The 22481-nt window shown below is 40.6% G+C and overlaps 1 protein-coding gene across 1 annotated transcript in view; it reads left to right on the top strand.

Annotated features, from left to right (window-relative positions):
• Positions 1 to 22481, top strand: part of FAT3 (FAT atypical cadherin 3) — a 359185-nt gene that overhangs the window by 266809 nt on the left and 69895 nt on the right. The window contains exons 8-12 of the mRNA XM_009881183.1: positions 1821 to 2096; positions 3690 to 3900; positions 8800 to 12873; positions 20193 to 20389; positions 21409 to 21562. Of these exons, the coding sequence (XP_009879485.1) occupies positions 1821 to 2096; positions 3690 to 3900; positions 8800 to 12873; positions 20193 to 20389; positions 21409 to 21562 (4912 nt within the window). The remainder of the gene's footprint in view (positions 1 to 1820; positions 2097 to 3689; positions 3901 to 8799; positions 12874 to 20192; positions 20390 to 21408; positions 21563 to 22481) is intronic.

The raw sequence follows: 22481 nt of genomic DNA, 5'->3' as shown, positions 1-22481 counted from the left end.
ACTGCTATCTGTCCAAGACTGAAGCATAACTTAATACAGGCTTCACCCTGCTTCTCTCTGGCGTACCATAACGTGGTGAAAATTAAATTGTATGGAATGCGCAGTTGAAGTCCTATGCCATTTAACTTAGAGAGCATTTTATTTCAGCTGTCTTTTAAACAGTTCCCAGGCTAGTTCATTACGACTGCCGCTTACAATTGCTCATGTTCCTTCTGGTAATGTGTTCTGCAAACCCTTCTAAATATCATGGAAATCTAAAGTTTCATTTTTCTCTGAGGCCAACATCTGTTTGTGCAATACTACAGTAAAAGTATAACTGTATTTTTCTTCTGTTAAGAAAGTGTGGGTGAACAGGGCTTGATCAAGCAAAGTAATAAAATATTTGCTTAAAAAGAGCCAAGTACTTTTCAGAACAAAGAAAATATCATGAGGGATGGGTCAAATCTCCAAGTCTTAGGGAAGAGTCCCGTGCACGGCCTTTCCCATTTCGTTCAGTGGACTACTTCTTATTTCAAAGCCTTTGAATAAAAAGATTGTTCCATTTCAGTGGCTGTAAAATCAGGTATGTGCTTTCATAGGCATATTCTGCAAAAGATTTTTGTTTCCGGTACTGAAAAAGAGGCAACTCTTTGCCTTGCCTCTTTCAGGATTGTGTAGTTTGTCAGGGGGTTTGCTGCCACTCTGCCCAAAGTAATCCAGAGCATATTAAGTGTAGAAAGCAAATTTTCTCCAGGGAGTGATTCCTTCAGTGGTGAAAAACACAAAACCTCATCAGAGCCACACACACATAACATTGCATAGTCGTGTAACTGTCAAAAGGCAAAGCCTGGAAAATAGTGATTCTTATTAGTGACCAGGGACAGCTTGTGATCTATTGAAATGGGTGTAACAGGCAGCGACAGCAGCATCTTGGCTGCCTTCCCCCTCTCCAAATTTCTTTACGTGAAGAACCTGGGTTTTAAAGACAGACTTGAAGCAAATGGCACAGCGTTCTTTCACGTTTTTAGCAGCAGTCCTACTGTTCATAAACTGCAACAGAAGGGAGGAAAATAGGTGTTCGAGGGGAAAGCAAATTGTTTGGCAATGAAGACAAACAGCACTGGCAAAGGAAGAGCAAGAATGAAACCATAAAAATAATCCTCCCCTGTCACCAGTGCCCTGAGATTGATTGTCTTTGGTGGTACATATTGATCTGTGTGGGGTGGGCTTGCCTGGTCGTGAGGTCGTGTCTCCTGTTCTCACCTCACCGAGTGTCACTGTTCCCAGCACAGCCTCAGGTGTAACGGGAGCTGGAAGTCTTCACTGCTGTCATGATTTGTTACTGCTAGTACGTCCCGACGCAATGTATTGCACAGAAAACAACACAGGATTTAGCCAAATCTTGATTGTATAAAAAGCAGATTTAAGTAACATGAAAAGGATTCTTTTATAGCCTTGTTAATAGTGAAGGGGAAAGGAAATCCCATAATGGCTCTAGAAATCTCTTGTAACCAGAGCGGTTACAAGGGACAACGAAACTTTTCCTATGACCATTGTAGGAATATTTTCCGATCTATAGATGCTGAAAATATGGACTTCTTTGTCAGGCTGTGAGTAGTAGGTCTTATAATTAGGAACATTTTGCCTCCAAAGTCATAGCCGTACTATTTCTTTTGATTTGAACAGTAAGCATGTAAGTAAATGATGTTTCTCAGTCTCACCATACAGTGGTATAACATCTTCAGCCATCTGAAGTAAATTAATTATATTTCGCTAGGCACCTATTCAGTGATCTGACTAGACTTCAATAACTTCAAATGTTTTTCTTTTATTAACTGCAGGTTCTTATCAAAGTGTTGGATAACAACGATAATGGCCCAGAATTCTCTCACCCAAGTTACGATGTCACCATTTCAGAGGACATCCTCCCTGATACCGAAATTCTGCAAATTGAAGCTATAGACAGAGACGAAAAGCATAAGTTGAGCTACACTATTCACAGCAGCATCGATACAGTCAGCGTGAGAAAATTCAGAATTGATCCCAGCACCGGGGTGCTCTATACTGCTGAGAGATTAGACCACGAAGCTCAAGATAAGCACATCCTTAACGTCATGGTAAGAATGCAATATTCACTTGGGTCAGGACACAGTTCCTGCTGCTTCAGGTGCGTACGTGCCTTAGTCTTTGCATGAGCAAAGGACTTTCAGTGCAGTAAGTAGTCATTAATTTCATCTTGCCTGCCCTGCTGTGTATTTATATTACATTTTTTTATTTGAACTTTTTCGGAAACTTATTGTGAATTCATTGTATGTCATATGATATGATTTGCTATCTCAAGGGAGAGCAAGTAGGAAATTATTTAATCTCTTGGCATCTGATCCTCTCACTCAAGGTAATTTTCAGAGTTTCTGAAGTTAGGCTGAAAGTTATTTGAGAAGTTACTCACAGGGAGATAACTGCTTTCCTGCCATAGAGAATGCTACAGCCTTTCTGAATACAAGCCTCATTTATAGTTTACTTTTACTGACTTATTTCAGTATATAAGCTGTTGATATACGAAATAGCTTTCAGCTACATTTCCAAATGTTTGGTTATGCAGAAAAAAAATTAATTGCTCAGTGTGTGTAAATTACAGAAGATAGGTCTGTCTGTTTTCAAGAGAAGGTTGTATATTATGGCGTGAAGGTTAATAAAAAAAAAAACCTGTGTTAATTTAAACATTGTAGTCCACTATTTTCTTTAACCCCTTCAGACTCCTGAAGAAGGGGTCTTTGAAAGAACAGTTCACAACGTGTTAGGTACGAGGCCATCTTTGGGTGGGGGAGCACAGCAATCAGAGATGTGCTGTGAGGGCCATCGAGCGGGAGCTGAGTGGGGTCTCCGCTCACAGTGTAACAAGCTGCAAGTCCTTTGGCGAGCAGGCTAAGAAATAAATATAAACCGAACCACAGAGAGACACGGCTGATAGAGGTCACTTCCCAGAGCTTGTGTTTGATCTCCACGTGTTGCAATAAGGGGTTTGTTCTGCTTATGGAGAACAAAACTTTAGGCGATCATGTTGGCAGGATTATCAGTGTAGCAATGCTGAGACTTTTAGTATGGGGTTGAGAGAGGTGAGATAAATGGTAGCTCTGTTGGAAGTGCTGAGCACTTACGATAATTCCTACTGTTTGCTATTGGTATCATCATCTTCAAAAAAGTAGGTACGTATATAATGATGAAAAAGTCCATTGGCAGCTACAAGCACTAGACTGACACATGACTGATCATAGTGGGTAAAATTGTTTATAGCTCTTTGAAAGAAGGAACAATGGGCACGGTGTGTTTGCCTCTATGCTATAAAGCAGGAATTAGCAGGACAAAGGCATGACCATTTAGTATGTATGTAAAAAAAGTATTTCTTGCAAACCTGAAACTGAATTGAAGATGTCATGTAGTTGCCAATTTAAAAATTTATCTCATGATGATTAGGTGCCATACATTTTTTTCACAAGCGAAAAAAAGTCTCTAAGCTCTTCCTGTTTCTTTAATTTTACTATCTACCATCTTGCTTGTGAAAGTATTTTAGACTGTTCTTTGGGACAAATGGATTTTTTTTTGTTACTTTGTATTAAATAGAACTTAATATTATTAGCACTCAGATGAGTAAAACTTATGAAGTTTTACTAGATGGATATCAAGATGTGTATTATGCACTTGTTCTATAGGTCCGAGATCAAGAATTCCCTTACAGAAGAAACCTGGCCAGAGTCATCATAAACGTGGAAGACTCCAATGACCACAGTCCATACTTCACGAGCCCGTTGTACGAAGCCTCAGTGTTTGAATCAGCAGCAGTTGGATCAGCAGTCTTGCAGGTCACAGCTTTGGACAAAGACAAAGGAGAAAACGCAGAGCTTATCTACACTATTGAAGCAGGTTAGGACAGAGGATGAAAATGTAGCATCATGATCCGCACTACACAGAGAGCAGTGCTATGGCGGTGACACACAATTCAGCTTCTTTGGTCTACCTTCTCCTGTAGGGATGGGCAAAAGACACACCTTCTTGTTGGTTGGTTGGTTGTGGTTTTTTTGATGCTACCATACCCAAAACCTGTCAGAACAGAATCTCATTCACATTCACTAGATGGCTACAGAGCTTTTTACCTCTAAGTCATTGGTTCAAAACCATCACAGAAGGTAGTTATTGAAACTACAGCCAGTGACTTGTTTTCAGGTTGCTGGCTTCAGTCTAGTACACAGTGGATCCTCCATAAAGAAGTGTCACCTGAGCTGGTACATCCCGGCATCTTTGCCAATATTCAGATCAGAGGAGCATGGAAACTAACACCAAGGCTATGCTAAAAACTTCTGGCAGCAGAGCTGTAGCAGTTCAGTGGCACAAGATCTCTTGAAACTAAGGGAAGGCATGGTGATACATGATTAAAAGTTCTTTTGCTGTTAAGCTGTGGATATTTACATTCACCACATAATCTGTATTAGCAAAAGCATTCCTCTGCTGGTGTAACAGCACGGCCGTTGCATCATCTCTGCCACATGTGCAAGTGAATGTAACTTCCTCCAGCTTATATGGATCTGAAGTTAAGAATTATCTGTGAGATAAAACATTAACATACACACAAGAGGGGTGCCTAGAAAAAGAGAGAAGAAGAAAATAGAAATTTGTAACCTTTGGTGTTTTTAATGTTTCATTTCTTTTTTTTTTTTTTTTTTTAGTAATATGAATCTTTCCATTATAATGGAATGGCTTTAAACTGGAAGAGGGCAGGTTTAGATTAAACATTAGGAAGAAGTTTTTTACTTTGAGGGCTGTAAGGCACTGGAACAGGTTGCCCAGAGAGGTTGTTGAGGCCCCATCCCTGGAGGTGTTCAAGGCCAGGCTGGAAGTGGCCTTGGGCAACCTGGTCTAGTGGGAGGTGTCCCTGGCCATGGCAGGGGGGTTGGAACTCGATGATCTTCAAGGTCCTGTCCAACCTAAACCATTCTATAATTCTATGATTCTATAATAATAGCAAAACTTGAAACTTATATTGCCCTAAAAAAAAGTCTCATATACTACAGATTGTCCCTATATTAATCAGATTACAAGCCTTTCCCAGCATTAGGCTATGATCCTACAGGATCATTATTTATCTTTATATTATTATAAAGACTTGTCACTAGCTAGGATGGCTTATGTCAATTAGGAGTAGGCTAAATGACAAAAAATAAGTAATGAAATAAGTATCTGCACCATCTCATGTTGATTTAACTTCATGGAGTTCAAGCTCACACCTTAAATTGAACTGATATAACCTGAAACTTAGAGAAGACCCAAGGAAGTATTTTGTCATTACTCTGTATGCTCTGTGGAAGTAGAGTCACCAGGAGGTGAAGTCTTTTGCAGCTAAAAGTGCTAAACTTAGACCCTTATGATTTTAAAAAGATCTTAACACTAGAAAACAAGTATTTCCTTTATGCACTGCTCTTGGTATTACCAGTGTTATGGTTTGAGAAACCCACAACAATTTATTGTTGTTTAGAGAATTATTTTATCACCCCATGACCCCTCCCCATCCAGGAAGGGGAATCAGGAAAAAACAAGGAAACCTGAGGGCTGAAATATAAACAGATCTAGTAGAATAGGGCTAGATAATTAACATGAATAACACTAAAGAACCAGTATTGATCCCGATACCAATATAAAATACACAAGTATTATACTCAGCCAATTCTCTCAGTAGAAGCTGTGCGCTCCCAGCAGTGGACAGTAGATGTGGGACACTGTGAGCGCTACAGCTTCAGGAGGAAGGGAGGGCCTCAGGGGTCCGGCACCAGGGCAAGAAGTTCTCTGGATCGCAGCCTTCATAGAAGAGAGAACTTCACAGCAATCTTTCTAATTTATATTGCGTGTGACATTCATGGTATGAAATAATCCTGCTGGCCAACTTGGATCAAGTGCCCGGGTCTCGCTCCTCCTCATCCCTTCACCTGGCAAGCTCAAAAACCCCAAGATCTTGAAACCCACACATCATAGCTGGCTATAAAGTAAATATTTTCACAAATTCAGACACTAGAGTCTTCTAAAAGTGCAGTTGTCCCAAGCATTAGAAGAGAAATTAGTCCTCTGTCACTCAAATCAGGACAACCAGTTATTTCTCCATATTCTCCAGTGGCCTTTAACTTAGATTAGAGGAAGTTTTACACATACCTGGGCAGGACAACACTGCACCTCATAGTACGAACTCTGAGCAGATCAGGTTCCTGGGGCAGTGTTTTTCAAGACTGTTCCCAGCTTTTTCTTGACACCTTATTACTATTATGAGCTCCAACCCAGTCACCTATAGGTGCCACCACAATGTAAAGAGCAACCTGACATGCCTGGAGTATGGCTCCCATACACTGGTAATAGAATCATACATGATGCAGACAGAAAATACAATGATTAGAAAGGATGCTTTGGCTATCAGATGGTCCTTTTTAGTCTGCATGTTTTTCTCTTTTCTAGAGGCTCTCTTTTCCATTACAGCCTGTTTCTGTTTCATCACGAGCTCTCCCTGCAGTGTCAGACTTCAAACTTCCATTTACTACCCCAGTTTCATTATCCACAGATGTTCCAATCCCAGATGCATCAAAATTCTGTCTTCTGCTGCTGTGGTTTCTATGATCTATAAAATCTGCCGTTGAGGATGCTGATTTTAACTGCAGCATTCAGATTGTACACAGCCCTTTCATTCAGGGGAATTACTTACATCACCTTACATGTGAAGAGAGCAATTGGTAAAGAAAGCTTTTGTGTAATTTCATAAGAAATTCCTAAAGGAGAAAAACCAGCTCTGGCCTCACACAAGGCAGTCAGTGGCTAAAAATCACTTGTATCAGCAAGCACTGACAAAATAACTGCAGCAGCATTTGTAGTGTCTGCAAATGTGACAGATACTGGGATCTTTATGAGAATTTGTAGCTCTGGCAGAATCTCAGCTCCTCAATGAACAGCACAATTTTTGTTTTAGCTAGTAGAGTAAACTTTACTCATCTGAAAGGACAGATATAAATAGAAAGCCACTACCAGTATTGAACTACACACAGTAGTATGTAGCTTAAATTAGCCACCAAGCCCCAGAATGCATAACAGATAGTGAATCACGTCTTAAAAATAGTTCACATTAACTCACATCATTTAGGATTCCATGTATTTGGTATTCCAGCTACAATTTTCACATTTACTGCTCTGTGCACAGCACCTGTAACAATCACCGTTAGAAGAAAATATCTTGTTTATCACCAGTTGCCTGAGACATTTCTCTCCAGGTCATGGATGACTGCTTGGCTGTAGATTGGAAGCAGTTCTGGATTTTAAAGTGTAAATTACAATAGCAGGAACATGTTATAATGATGGGAATCGCTGTAAGTCAGTACATGTGGTTTGTATTTAGAATCAAATTCAAAAAAAAGAGTCACAGGATCATAGAATCATAGAATAGTTTGGGTGAGAAGTGACCTTTAAAGGTCATCTAGTCAAACCCCCCGGCAATGAGCACGGACATCTTCAACTAGACCACGTTGCTCAGAGCCTCGTCCAACCTGACCTTGAATGTTTCCAGGGATGGGGCATTTACCACCTCTCTGGGCAACCTGTGCCAGTGTTTCACCACCCTCATTGTACAAAATTTCTTCCTTATATCTAGTCTAAATCTTCCCTCTTTTAATTTAAAACCATTACCCCTTGTCCTGTCACAACAGACCCTATTAAAAAGTTTGTCCCCATCTTTCTTATAAGCTGTCTTTAATTACTGAAAGGCTGCAGTAAGGTCTCCCTGGAGCCTTCTCTTCTCCAGGCTGAATAAACACAACTGTCTCCTCACAGGAGAGGTGCTCCAGCCCTCTGATCATTTTTGTGGCCCTAATCTGGACCTGCCCCAACAGGTTCATGTCATGTCTGTATACTTATACTTGCCATATACACAGGCAGTGTCCTATACTATAGGCAGGCACTCAAGGAACCAGCAAAATATGGATTGCCTAATAAAGGTGATCTCTAATTACAGGGTAGGGATACATATAAAAGGTTTTGAATCTGTCTTGCTAAAGAAGAGCTTGGCAAAAAGACTAAAAAGAAAATAAGACCCCAAAGAAGGTCCTTGATCCAAACTCACTGCTTTCACCTTTACGCAGTCAGTGATATCCCTGCTTTCATGTTTTAACAGACATTTCATGACATTTTCTGCTAAATCTCATTCATCTAGATTCATTGTCCTCAGAGATCATATGATAAACCTTTGTGCCACAAGATACTTGAATGTCTTTTCTATGCTATTTGTTCTGGTTTATTTTTCTAAATGCCACTTTAACCTTTTTATATTCAGTTCTTTGAGTCTTGAACTACTGTAATCTTCTCTATGGTTGCTTAATATCCCCTTCAATTAAGAGCCTGAGTTGTTATCCATTTGTCATGTAATTGGCTTGTTAGCCTCTGATCTAGTTTCTTTGCCTTAGGTGTACATGTATTTTACTAATTCCCGTAATTTAGGGATGCTTTTTCCTACTTCAGTCGGAGTAATGTACATGCAGCACTTGCTCAGATGTTGATACTCAGAATCAAGATATGGATAGCAGCACCTAAGTTTCTGATGGTTTGAACACCTATACCGTCTAGTGAGATGCCTGATTTTCAGAAGGGAAGAATGGAAGGTCCTTTAGAATTCTTTTCTGTTGGTTTTTTTTTTTTTTTTTCAATAACTGCCTTTAACAAATTACAGGTAATTGCTCCTGGTTTAAATTATCATTAAGTGCATTGTATTTCATTTCTAATTTGCTTCCAATATTTGTGTTTTAGGAAATACGGGAAACACATTCAAGATTGAACCAGTTTTAGGAATCATTACATTACTGAAGGAGCCAGACTTAACCACAATGGGACAGTTTGTTTTGTCAGTCAAAGTGACTGATCAAGGTTCTCCACCGCTGTCTGCAACAGCAATTGTGCGGATATCTGTGACGATGGCAGATAACTCCCACCCTAAGTTCACTCTCAAAGAATACCAAGCGGAGGTTAATGAAAATGTGGATATTGGTACTTCTGTCATCTCTCTCTCTGCCATCAGTCAGTCCACGTTAGTTTATGAAGTTAAAGATGGGAATGTGGATGGAGTCTTCACTATAAACCCATATTCTGGAGTGATCACCAGTCAAAAGGCCCTTGATTATGAGCGTTCTTCTTTCTATCAGCTCATCGTACAGGCAACAAATATGGCAGGCATGGCATCAAATGCCACTGTGAACATTCAGATTGTTGATGAAAATGATAATCCACCAGTTTTTCTCTTCTCTCAGTACTCAGGCAGCATAAGTGAAGCTGCTCCTGTAAATAGCATCGTCCGGAGCGCAAATAACAGTCCCCTCGTGATACGTGCCACTGATGCTGACAGCAACCAGAATGCTTTGCTTGTCTACCAGATTGTTGAATCTACTGCAAAAAAGTATTTCACGGTAGATTCCAGCACAGGTGCAATCAGAACAATTGCAAATTTAGATCATGAAACAATAGCCCACTTCCACTTCCACGTGCATGTGAGAGACAGTGGGAATCCCCAGCTTACAGCGGAGAGCCCAGTTGAAGTGACCGTTGAGGTAACTGATGTCAATGACAACCCACCAGTCTTCAGCCAGGCTGTATTTGAGACAGTTTTGCTCCTGCCCACCTACATTGGTGTTGAGGTTCTCAAAGTCAAGGCTACAGACCCAGATTCAGAGATCCCCCCTGAGCTAACATATAGTCTAATTGAAGGCAATATGGACCATTTTTTAATTGATTCAAGCACAGGGGTACTCACCATTAAAAACAATAGCCTCTCCAAAGACCACTATATGCTAATAGTAAGAGTATCTGATGGGAAATTTTATAGCACGGCTATGGTGACAATAATGGTAAAAGAAGCCATGGATAGTGGCCTCCATTTCACACAAAATTTTTACTCCACTTCTATCTCAGAAAACACCACCAATATCACCAAGATTGCTGTGGTGAATGCTGTTGGTAACCGCCTCAATGAGCCGTTGAAATACAGTATATTAAACCCAGGCAACAAATTTAAAATCAAGTCTACCTCAGGAGTCATTCAGACAACTGGCATCCCCTTCGACCGAGAGGAACAAGAGCTGTACGAGCTGGTGGTGGAAGCAAGCCGTGAACTAGATCACCTTCGTGTCGCTCGTGTGGTGGTGAGGGTTTACATTGAGGACATAAATGACAATGCCCCAGTGTTTGTAGGGCTTCCATACTACGCTGCTGTGCAAGTTGATGCTGAGCCTGGTACCCTGATATATCGAGTGACGGCTATTGATAAAGATAAGGGTGAAAATGGTGAGGTGTCCTATCTTCTGAAGGAAGACTATGGACATTTTGAAATTGATAGAGGAACTGGCAGTGTCACTTTAAAAGAAGCCTTCAATTCTGATTTGTCTAATATAGAGTATTTGGTTGTCATTCTTGCAAAAGATGGCGGTAACCCTTCCTTGTCTGCTTCGGTAGAGCTCCCCATTACCATTGTTAACAAAGCGATGCCCGTATTTGATAAGCCCTTCTATACGGCTTCTGTGAATGAAGATGTGGAAATGCACACACCAATTTTAAGCATAAATGCAACCAGTCCAGAAGGCCAAGGTATCATTTATATCATTGTTGATGGAGATCCCTACAACCAGTTTAATATCGACTTTGATACTGGAGTTCTGAGTGTCATCAGCCCACTGGACTATGAAATAAATTCTCTTTTCAAGCTGATGGTGCGAGCCAGTGATGCCCTCACTGGCGCTCGAGCTGAGGTCACTGTGGACTTGATCATTAACGATGTGAATGATAATCCTCCGGTTTTCGATCAGTCGGCTTATAATGCTACTTTGTCTGAAGCATCTTTGATTGGGACTCCTGTACTGCAGGTTGTTGCTATTGATGCTGACTCTGACAATAACAGGATTGTGCAGTATCAGATAGTCCAGGACACCTTTAACAGCACGGACTATTTCCATATAGACAGCACCAGTGGCCTAATTCTGACAGCCCGGATGCTGGATCATGAACTCATACAGCAGTGCAGTTTGAAAGTCAGAGCAACGGATAATGGGTTCCCACCACTAAGCAGTGAGGTTCTTGTTAGTATCTCAATAACAGATATGAATGACAACCCTCCAGTTTTTAACCAGTTGATATATGAATCGTATGTGAGTGAACTGGCACCTCGGGGTCATTTTGTGACTTGTGTCCAAGCCTCTGATGCCGACAGCTCTGATTTTGACAGACTGGAGTACAGCATCCTATCAGGAAACGATCGGACCAGTTTTATTATGGACAGCAAGAGTGGTGTTATCACACTTTCCAACCATCGCAAACAGAGAATGGAGCCCATGTACAGCCTAAATGTCTCTGTGTCAGACGGGCTGTTCACCAGCACAGCTCAGGTGCACATACAGATCCTTGGGGCCAACCTCTACAGCCCTGTGTTTTCGCAGAGCGTTTACGTTGCAGAGGTTAGAGAAAATGCTGCTCCTGGAACTAAGGTAATCCATGTGAAGGCAACAGATGGGGATTCAGGTGTATACAGCCAGATAAGCTACTCCATAATAAATGACTTTGCCAAGGACCGATTTTTGATTGATAGCAATGGGCAGATTCTGACAACTGAGAGGTTAGACCGGGAGAACCCGCTGGAAAGTGATATCGGCATATTTTTGAGAGCCCTCGATGGAGGTGGCAGGACTACGTTTTGCACTGTGAGAGTGATAGTAGTGGATGAGAATGACAATGCTCCTCAATTTATGATGGTCGAGTACAGAGCAAGTGTCAAAGCAGATGTTGGGAAAGGTTACTTGGTGACCCAAGTGCAAGCAGTAGATCCAGATGATGGGGCCAATTCCCGAATTACCTATTCTCTGTACAGCGAAGCCTCCGTTTCAGTAGCTGATCTGCTTGAAATAGATCCCGACAATGGATGGATGGTCACCAAGGGTAGCTTTACCCAGCTGAAAAACACAGTTCTGTCATTCTTTGTCAAAGCAGTTGATGGAGGTATTCCTGTAAAGCATTCCCTCATTCCTGTCTACATCCATGTTTTACCCCCAGAAACTATTTTGCCTTCCTTTTCTCAGCCCCAGTATTCTTTTACCATAGCGGAAGACACCCTCATAGGTAGTACCATTGACATTCTGCATGTTTTGCCTAATCAGGGTGCTTTGTATAGTACAGTTAATGGTGAGCTGACTGAAAACAACAAAGATGGGGTTTTCATCATAGAGCAAGACACGGGGCTCATAAAACTGGATAAGAGACTTGACCACGAGACAAATCCTGCTTTTCACTTCAAAGTTGCGGCCACTGTTCAGTTAGACAAAGTAGACATAGTGTTGACTGTGGATGTGGAGGTTAAGGTATTGGATGTAAATGACAACAAGCCCATGTTTGAAACGGCTAGCTATGACGCTATAATAATGGAAGGGATGCCCATAGGAACAAAACTTATGCAAGTTAAAGCGGTTGATGCAGACTCGAGTGCAAACGGACAGGTCACATATACGCTCGCAGTGGAATCAGAGCTGGAGAAGATCACAGAAGCGTTCACCATTGATAGCAACAGCGGCTGGATCAGCACACTGAAGGATCTGGACCATGAAAAGGATCCTGCTTTCACCTTTGCAGTGGTGGCCTCAGATCTGGGGGAAACTTTATCCTTGTCATCAACCACCTTGGTCTCAGTTACTGTGACAGATATAAATGATAACGCACCCGTCTTTGAGCATGAGGTGTACAGAGGGTCAGTGAAGGAGAGTGACCCCCCAGGGGAAGTTGTGGCTGTTCTTAGCACCTGGGATGAAGACACATCTGATGTCAACCGGCAGGTTAGCTACCATATTACAGGTAAGAAACAACTTGCATGCTTTCTTCCCAAAACCAGCTTTCCTGAAGAACTGTGCATGTGTCCAATTTTAGGTTAATGTTTAGCAGGGTTTCAATTAAATTATCCCTGTGAATCAGGCAATTGCATCTCTTTATGTTGCTTTTTTTTTTCAATTTGGACAGAATTTGCAGCAACTAGCAAAGCTGAAAAGAGGGAAAGGGAGTGTGTGTCTGTTTGTCTGAGTTATTCTCTCTCTAATTTCCAAGATTAATGCTTCATGATTTGCCGCAGTGCAATGTAGTGTGACCCATCAACCCATCGTAATTGATGTGTCAGCGTGGAAACCATCATGACTTAAGGCTTCAACCAAAGGAAGAAGAACATTTTATTCTTAAGGAGAAAATCCTTACATTCCCAAGCATTTAACATTTTTTGAAATAACATTTTTCTTTTTGAGATAGGAAAGTGCATGCAGGAGCCACTGTGAAAAACCACTATTGGGGGGGGTGAGGAATGAGTTTTACATTGGAAGGGAGTGGGGGGATGCCATTTCTTATCAGCACAGATTTCTGGCCAGGGAAATAGTAATCCACTTAAAAGTACTGGTTAGCTGCCATGCATTGTTATATACAGCATAAGGCAATTTCGATTACATTACTAACCTATTTTTCAAAGTGTGGTAACATTCCTCTTTCCTATTGTGCTATATTTATTATCATTCTTTTCTCCTATATTCAGACTGGCTTTTGTGTGAGCATGTTATGAGTGATGGGGTGCTGCAGTTATTTCTTCTGCCTACAGCTTGCATTGTCCAACAGATTTTGTTAGGGAACAACTTTGTCACAACCTTCACAATCCAAGAGCTAATATTAATTGCATAGTAATAACCAGATTATTGGACAAATCCACATTTTTCTCACTGGATAGAATTTGGATGACACAAGACTGCATGAAAGTAGCAGGCTATGGGCAAAAATGACTTAACTAACCGGATACCAGTTTGTGTATTTTGCTCTGGAGGATGAGACTCCTACTTCTTCATTAGCTTTCAAATTGGAAATGGCTGTGGGATGGTGTGGAGGGAAAGGTGTGATGTTCCAGTTAACCATAGATTGTCTGTATTACACACCAGAAGTAGCATCATTTTCAAAGCAGCCAGAAATTAATTCTGACCACTTACGTGAAAGTCTGGATTCAGTTTAAAGGTTTTCAAAGACTATGTGTTCATAGTGTGACGTGTTGTAGGATACTCAACATGTGGCATGTAGTAGGATATTAGAACTAGAGGCAAAACTAGTCTTGTGGATAAAACACAGGATTTGCAGGCTTTGGGTCAGGTGCATTAGCTGCCAGTGCCTCAGTTCCCACATACATAAAAGTAAACTGTTAGTGCCTCATCCAAGAGATTTGGTGATATTTGAAGGAGTTTGGGGATCCCAGTATAGAAAGTACTATAGGAAATACAAGCCTTTCATGTTTGTAACAAACATATGTTAGTAAACCATGACCATTAGCTGACGGTATTTTTTTCTCTTTGTTCTGAAGTCTTTCAGTCATCTCTCATAATGAATTATCCTTCTAGTTGCATAACATTTTCTTCATATTCCTGTGCTGTTAATTTAGCAATAACTGGACTTTGGAATAATAGCTGTCAGCTATGACTCAAAAATTATAGATGATTTTGTACCTTAATTTCTATCACAGTTTAAAATACAACAGATATTTTGCTGGCATTTTAGTTTCTGAAAACACTAGATGTCAAAGGCCAAAAGTTTCTCTAATGCCTACTGTATAATTGCTAAAGTGTATGAGCTCAGAAATTCCACTGTCTTTGAATATATCCTTTGAATTTGGGAAATGCACATGGAGAAATTAGGTTCTTTTGATTAAAATGTCAAAACATATTAAAGTATAGTTTAACTAACGGAATTGTCTATTCACACTTTATCCCAAGTTGAGCTCAGGAACCGCACTTGAATATTTCATGAAATCAGATTAGCTAGACAAGTATTCAAATGCTCTGGCTTTCCAGAGGCATTTTGAGACATGGAAACTTCTGTGAATACAATAAACAAACTCTGAGGAAAAACAGAACACTGACAAAAAAAAAGGAGAAGAAAACAAGTTGTGAGAATAACATGTGGATCCACCAAAAACAGCTTTGTGCAAATGCACCTAGAGAAAATTAGAACACAGAAGATAGATGGAAAAAATCATCATTTAGGAGAAGAAAGAAATAAACATTCTGAGTCAAATGTGATCACTGAAGAACCCTTTGCACTCTTTTGAGAAATACAAACACTTATTGCAGTCTTCTGGTCAACTTTGAAAAGGGGTTTATCCACCACATTCTGGTGGATAAATATATATTCTGGCAAGTAGTTGCCATTTTCAGATCCACCTTCATCTGCATTTGATGGTGGGGGAAAAGATTTTGTACTACCCTTTGTTATTTGTAGTTTGATAGCAGCTGGAGATGTTCACAAAGGAGAAGTACTACATATAAATCTTAATAGAAAATCAATAGGAAGTGAGATGACACAAATGCACTTAGGGAGCACAGTAGTTTTCTTTTGAAGGCTCTTTTAAGGTCATTGGCTAAAACCGGGGCTCCACTGATGTTTGGCTGGGATGTTTAGCCAGCCTAGACCCAGCCAGATATTACCAAGATTTAACTGTGGTAAATTAATAAAAGCCACCAGAAGAATGTCCGTTGCTAGGACTTTGGTACAGTAAAGTGTTTTGTGTTCCTCAGTGATGTTAATTAGGCTCCATCAGGCACGTAAATGTAAGGAGAAATAATAGTCTTCAAGCTTGGTTCAGCTGAATACAAGGAAGAAAGACAGTGTGTTTTTGAAGAAAGAACTGGCGTTGTACACAATGGGTTTTTTTCTGGGTTGATTGCCCAGTATGAGCAAAGTGACATTTTTTGTTTGCTTTTATTTTATATTTGAGATCCTGAAGTTCTGGAGAAATGGATGTTTCAGTGTTTGGGGAGGACTTGTGCTGCAGGCTGAAGAACAGCATCTGCAATTTTATGATAGTAAAGCTAAGAGGATTGGGTTTATCATTTCGGCAGCTCAGTAAACATGCAACATCTTAAACTGGGGGTGGGGGATAAACCTATTGATTTTATGTGATGCAAATGCCTAGAGTTCTAATTGGGAATTGAAACTATCTAAATAAATGCATAAATATAAGAGAGAAACTAAATAAATAAGTTAGTAAACATTCAGTTCCCCCTCCCAGATTGGGACATTGCAGTGAAAACTGATACTGTTGGCTTCTAGTTTTCAGTTCCTTTTTAGCCGTTATAATTCCCTCTGTGTGTGCATTAGTAATGATGTGTGTCAGGATTTGTTTATTTTGGAACACTGTGTCTCTGCATTTCATTTGTATCTGGCTGTTTTCCTTCTTTTCTTAAACTTGAGCTTGATTTGGCTTTGTACTATTTGCTGAGTAGGGAGGGAAGGAGAGCATTATTTAAACTTCAAGTAACAAAAGATAAAAGATAATGCTGATTCTTTTAGCCTCAAAGCCTTTCTAAAAAGTTACTGGAGTGTTTTTTGTAGCTAGCACTTCACTGTTGTGACATTCAAAGGAGAACATAAGAAAACTGCCAAAAGATTTTAAAGAATCCATTAATGCATGTAGTCAGAAGGCTTCCGTTTAGAAAAGCTACATTATTCAGAGCGAAAAACTAATTAATTAGAACGCCCCTAGGAAACTGAATCTGCTTACATATATTAGTGAAAAAGTTAATTAATCACTGCAGAATGAGATCTGCGTCAAGACATATGTATAAGTACTAGAAAATGGTTCCCTGGGCCACAGTGTCGATTTTTTTACCTTTCCATTTTTTAACAGTATTTCCTTGACGATATTTTAGTGTTTACATCTCATTATTTCTGTTACACTTTATAGTACAACTTCCACCTTTGTCTTCCATCAACAACGCATATAGCCAGTCCTCAGAAGCAAAAAAAATGAAAGGTAGCGCTAATGAAAAAGTCACGCAGATAAACTGTTACGTGTTTGCTGCTTATTGCACAGGTTTCTTGGTCATTCAAATTGGTCCTTTTCTAGTGGACTAAAGGGGGAAAAAAGGGATTCCAAGGACTTTTTTTTTATACATACTCCCCAAATTCCTATGTATGATTTAAAAGCCATTCCATCAACAACAAAGCAACAGTGATTTTAAAATTGCTCCAAGCTAGTGTTACTGCCAGCCATAAAAGCCACCAGCTGATTTTAATTAGATTTTACCTTTCCTCTTTTCTTAGAAATGGGATACCCATATCTTGAGTGTATTGCTTCATAGTTGCTCGGGACACTTAATCATTTCCTTTTACAAAAGGATTAATATGCAGAAAAGCACTGATTGATATCATGAAGCTAAATAAGAACATTTAAGACCATTTCTATTAATGGTTTACAACATTAAACTCACTGTGACAAGATTGCAGCCTTTTATAAAGGAAAGTTAAGCTTTTTTATGCTGGTGCTGAACTGAATAGAGAATTTAATGTCAATCAGCAGGGGTCTACCTTCTTTGAAGTCACATTAAGACTCAAGTCAATGGACAGATTCCCATTGCCTCGGATGTATTCAGATCTGGCCTGTAGTGTGCACTGACATACTGTGTAACCCTCTTTAGGAGAAATGTGTTTATATCACACAACAGATTAAACAAGGTTTAACTGGGTCGTCTGATGATTATTCCAGACTGTCATAGAAATCAGTGGGAAAATTGACATCTGCTTGGTTTTGCGATCTGAAAAGGTGATTTTCTGTCAACAGAAAATACCTATGTTTTGATATATCAGTTTTGTTCTCTGTATGACTAGAGGGCCTTTTATAATTATAATGTATATCTGACTAATTTTCTGGAAATCTTATTCATTACAGCATGCTTTTTTGACACAGTTACAGCTAGCACAAATGATGATGCTTAACAAGAAAGATTTGCCTAGCCTGCCTCAACTGACTTAGTTTTCATATTAAATGGAAACCAGTCTATCTTGTCATTGGTAGCTAATGAAGAAGGCATAGATTACAGCCTGTGACCTCTTTTCTGCTTTTTGATGTAGAAGGAAGGTATGAAATGTGCATTAGACTTTTTTTACTTACTTTTGAGCTCAGTTTCAAGTTCAGATCTTCTCTGCCTTCTTTTTTTTTGCTAAGAAGGTCCCTGGGAACTGACAGAATTGTGACATCAGAAGGAAAAACAGTGACACCTAATCGCTTGACAGCAGAGGCAACTCAGAAAAATTCAGCATTGGATTTATTTTTTTTTTAAAAAAATACTTGTTTACTCAAATATTCAACACAAGTACTAGAGAGGAAAGTTTAAGAACCCAGTCTTACCACTGAGCTTGGACAGATCCCACGACACATGTCAGGACCCTGAACAAGCTGTGAGCAAAAGTACACTAGCATGCCTCCCATTCTTGATCCTGTTACAAGAAAGAATAGACATTCCCTTAATATTTTATGCCACTTTTATACATGAGAAACATGAAAAGTAGTTCTCAGATTGCATTTCTGCATGGGAGAGCACGGGAGAAAGCTTAATATGGTGGGGAAAGAGCTAGTAGCAGGTTAGCTGGAATTAAAGTTCACCCAGTGGAGCAGAGTGATGCTTTTTCTATGTCTTCGCGCAGTTTCTATAGCACATGAGTTTGCTGTGACTATGGTGCTCTAGCCTAAATCACTAAAAGTGCAGATATGTTTTTACAGACCAGGATTATGCTAGACGCTGGGCAAAGAAGACTGGGTAGTTGGCTTTACTGGTTTTGGCTGGGGTAGATTCGGTTTTCTTCATAGCAGCTGGTATGGGGCTATGTTTTGGTTTTGTGACAAAAACAGTGTTGATAACACAGGGATGTTTTAGTTATTGCTGAGCAGTGTTTACACAGAACCAAGACTTTTTGTGCTTCTTACACCGCCCCACCAGCGAGTAAGCTGGGGGTGCACAAGGAGTTGGGAGGGGACACAACCGGGACGGCTGACCCCAACTGACCAAAGGGGTGTCCCATACTGTATAGCATCATGCTCAGCAATAAAAGCTGGAGAAGAAGGAAGAAGGGGGGACATTTGGAGTAATTAAATTTGTCTTCCCAAGTAACTCTTATGCCTGACGGAGCCCTGCCTTCCTGGAGATGGCTGAACACCTGCCATGAATCCCTTATTTTGTTTTGCTTATGCACACAGCTTTTGCTTTACCCATTAAACTGACTTTATCTCAACCCACGAGCTTCCGCACTTTTTCCCTTCCAATTTTCTCTCCTTTCCCGCTAGTTGGGGAATGAGCGAGCGGCTGTGTGGAGCTTAACTGCCTACTGAGGTTAAGCCACAACACCGGTTTAAGAGATTTTACTATCTGGTCAATTGGGCTTAGAGAAAAGTCATTGAAGGTGGTTTCTTCATGGAGCAGGCAGGGAATTGTACCATTTCAGATGAAAGAGTAAATAACTGTAGGAAACATTAACGGCAACTGTGCCCACCTTGATTATTGTACTCTTCTGCATGTGACATGTCCGTCCTTCCTGAGGATGATGTGGACTAAAACTTTCCCTCTGCCAACCTGCTTTTGTCACCAGGCAATTTAATGATGTAGAAGAGCAACATTGCCAGGTTCAGCATCAGTGTTAAGGCACGATAAAAAGCTCTTCTGCTTCGTCTCCTGCACTCCTTTCACCAGCTTTCACTCTCAGATACATTTGATCTAATTGTACTGCTTATCTTCCAACTGCTCCTCAAATGACCTCTTGTTAGGACTATTTAATACTAATGTGTCTTCCTGTGTCATGTAAACTTTTTTTAAAACTAGAATTTTAATGAGCAGAACAGCGCAGCTGTATGATAAAGCTTTCATTAGAGGATTCCTTAATAGAACCCACTTCCAGTCCTTGATTGCATAATCAACAGCTAATGAAATTGTCTTGGTAACAAGAGCTACGGTGTATTACATCCTCTCCTGAGACTAAATGGAAAGACAATTGTACCAGCCTGAGAGGACTATTGATTGTTCACAGTTTGAATTTGATTGCCCTTACGGGGAACTAAACAAGAGATCATCTTCAGCTCTGCTAAATGGATTTTGTTTCCACTGAAAGTTATTGGTTCAGTTTCATACAAGGCGTTCGGGGGGCAATAAACGCAGGGAGTGTAATCTCATTACAGATTTCCTGAGTCTGCTAGTTTGAAAGCACCGATCACTGTAAAACAAATGACGGCTGCTTAGTCCAGGTCCTCTGCGATGCATCTGTGTGTTTAAACTAGGTGGGAGTTCTGAAGGGACACCCCAGCCCATTGCGTGTTGCTTGTCTTGTTGCAGGAGGGAATCCCAAAGGGAAGTTTGCTCTGGGACTGGTTCAGAATGAGTGGAAGGTTTATGTTAAAAGGCCTCTAGATCGAGAAGAGCAAGACGTTTATTATCTGAACATCACCGCCACGGATGGCCTCTTTGTAACCCAAGCTGCCGTAGAAGTGACCGTCACTGACGTTAATGATAATAATCCAGTTTGTGAACAGGTGAGTTAGTCGACTCGTGTGTTGGAAGAGATGGTTTCCCTATGGGTGTCCCTGCTATTTACAGGTATTCACTGGCAACGCTCATTTTCGTCCTTAAGGTCTTAGTTGAGGGATCTGGAGTGATCTTGGAGAAGAGCAGGATGAAACAGTCCTGTGAAGCCAAGATGAAAGGATAATGGTCTAGTAAAGGTAGCAGAGGAGTCTTCTCCGCAGTGGCGTTAGTTGGCTTCAGAAAAAATTAAGCGTTGTGAGGTGGCACTGGACAGCCACTCCTCCCCTGCAGAAAAAAATGTGCTTTCCCTTTACAACCAATGTGGAAATGATTTCAATCGAGTTTCACTCCAACCTTCCTGAACCTGGAAGATGTCAGAAGCCCAGTGGAAAAGGCAGAAGAATGTAGCTTGCTCTCCTGTTGTTGGGCATGCATGTAGTGTGGCCTGGTCACAGCTTTCACAGCGCTAGCTGTCTCTTATTGTGTGGAAGAGCAACGTGGGGAACTGATACTGCTGCAACAGAAAGGTCTGTGTGAAAAAAAAAGACATGGCAAAACCCAGAGTTTCCTAACAGTTCTGCGCACAAAATCTTTTATATATCTGTGTGTATATACTCATATAATTCCCATCATTACATTATCACTGATGGACTACCGCCTTTGCAAGCGCCACTCTGGGGAATCACAGTGTATCTGCCTCAAACACCGCTGGATGAGGTGATAAAACCAGTTATCTTCATTAGCACGCTCATTATAGTTTCCATTTCATGGGTGTTGATGAAACAAACAGAAGACAGAAAATGAGACCACATTTAACACCTAAGACGAGCCCTATTAAGAGTCATAATTTTACATTGTTTTTGTGACACCTCAAAGCTTAGTGGTGATTTGAATCTCTAGGAGTGTGTTACTTAAAGGAAAATTGTTTCCTGTATAGGAAGATGCACTACCGAGATTTTTAAAAAAGGTTGTGCAAAGACTATAAAATACTGTTACAGCATAGCTTACATTTCTGTTTTGTCTCTAGGTTGAATATACAGCTCTGTTTCCTGAAGACATTCCATCAAACAAAGTCATTCTTAAAATCAGTGCTAAAGATGCTGACATCGGGTCTAATGGTGAAATTCGCTATTCTCTCTATGGTGCTGGGAACAATAAATTTTTCTTAGATCCAGAAAATGGTAAGATGACAACTGAATGTTTCTGAATAACCTTCTTAATCCCTTGACATCAGTGGGTGCCGATTTCCTTAACTAGAGTTAGGTTACGTTTGGTTATCAGCCAGGTGTTTCAGTGATGGCAGCCATGGATGACCACTTCAGCAATGGCAGTGGTAGGAAGGAGAAGGAAGGACATCTTTGTTGGACAGGTTGAATGTTGTAATCAGAACAGTGGATACCGACCTTCTCGTTTCCCTGCCAGACCTCAAGTTAGGTCAGACACATATCATAGAATAGTTTGAGTTGGAAGGGACATTTAAAGGTCATCTAGTCAAACCCACTGGTAATGAGCAGGGACTTCTTCAACTAGACCATGTTGCTCAGAGCCCTGTCCAACCTGACCTTGAATGTTTCCAGGGATGGGGCATCTACCACCTCTCTGGGCAACCTGTGCCAGTGTTTCACCACCCTCAGCGTAAAAAATTTCTTCCTTATATCTAGTCTAAATCTTCCCTCTTTTAATTTAAAATCATTACCCTTTGTCCTATCACAACAGGCCCTGCTAAAAGGTTTATCTCCATCTTTCTTAAAAGCTGCCTTTAATTAATTACTGAAAGGCTGCAATAAGGTCTCCCTGAAGCCTTCTCTTCTCAAGGCTGAACAACCCCACCTCTCTCAGCCTGTCTTCATAGGAGAGATGTTCCAGCCCTCTGATCATCTTCGTGGCCCTCCTATGGACCCACTGCAAGAAGTCCATGTCTTTCCTGTGTTGAGGGCTCCAGAGCTGGATGCAGTACTCTAGGTGGCGTTCCACGAGAGCAAAGCAGAGGGGCAGAATCACCTCCCTCGACCTGCTGCCCATACATCTTTTGATGCAGCCCAGGATAAAGTTGGCCACCTAGGCTACGAGTGCATATTGTCAGCTTATGTCCAGCTTTTC

This window comes from Charadrius vociferus, unplaced genomic scaffold (assembly GCF_000708025.1).
Source record: "Charadrius vociferus isolate BGI_N301 unplaced genomic scaffold, ASM70802v2 scaffold1, whole genome shotgun sequence".
In the NCBI taxonomy this organism is placed as follows: domain Eukaryota; kingdom Metazoa; phylum Chordata; class Aves; order Charadriiformes; family Charadriidae; genus Charadrius; species Charadrius vociferus.
Note: the sequence above shows the minus strand (reverse complement) of the source record. Positions and strands in the feature narration are given on the sequence as shown.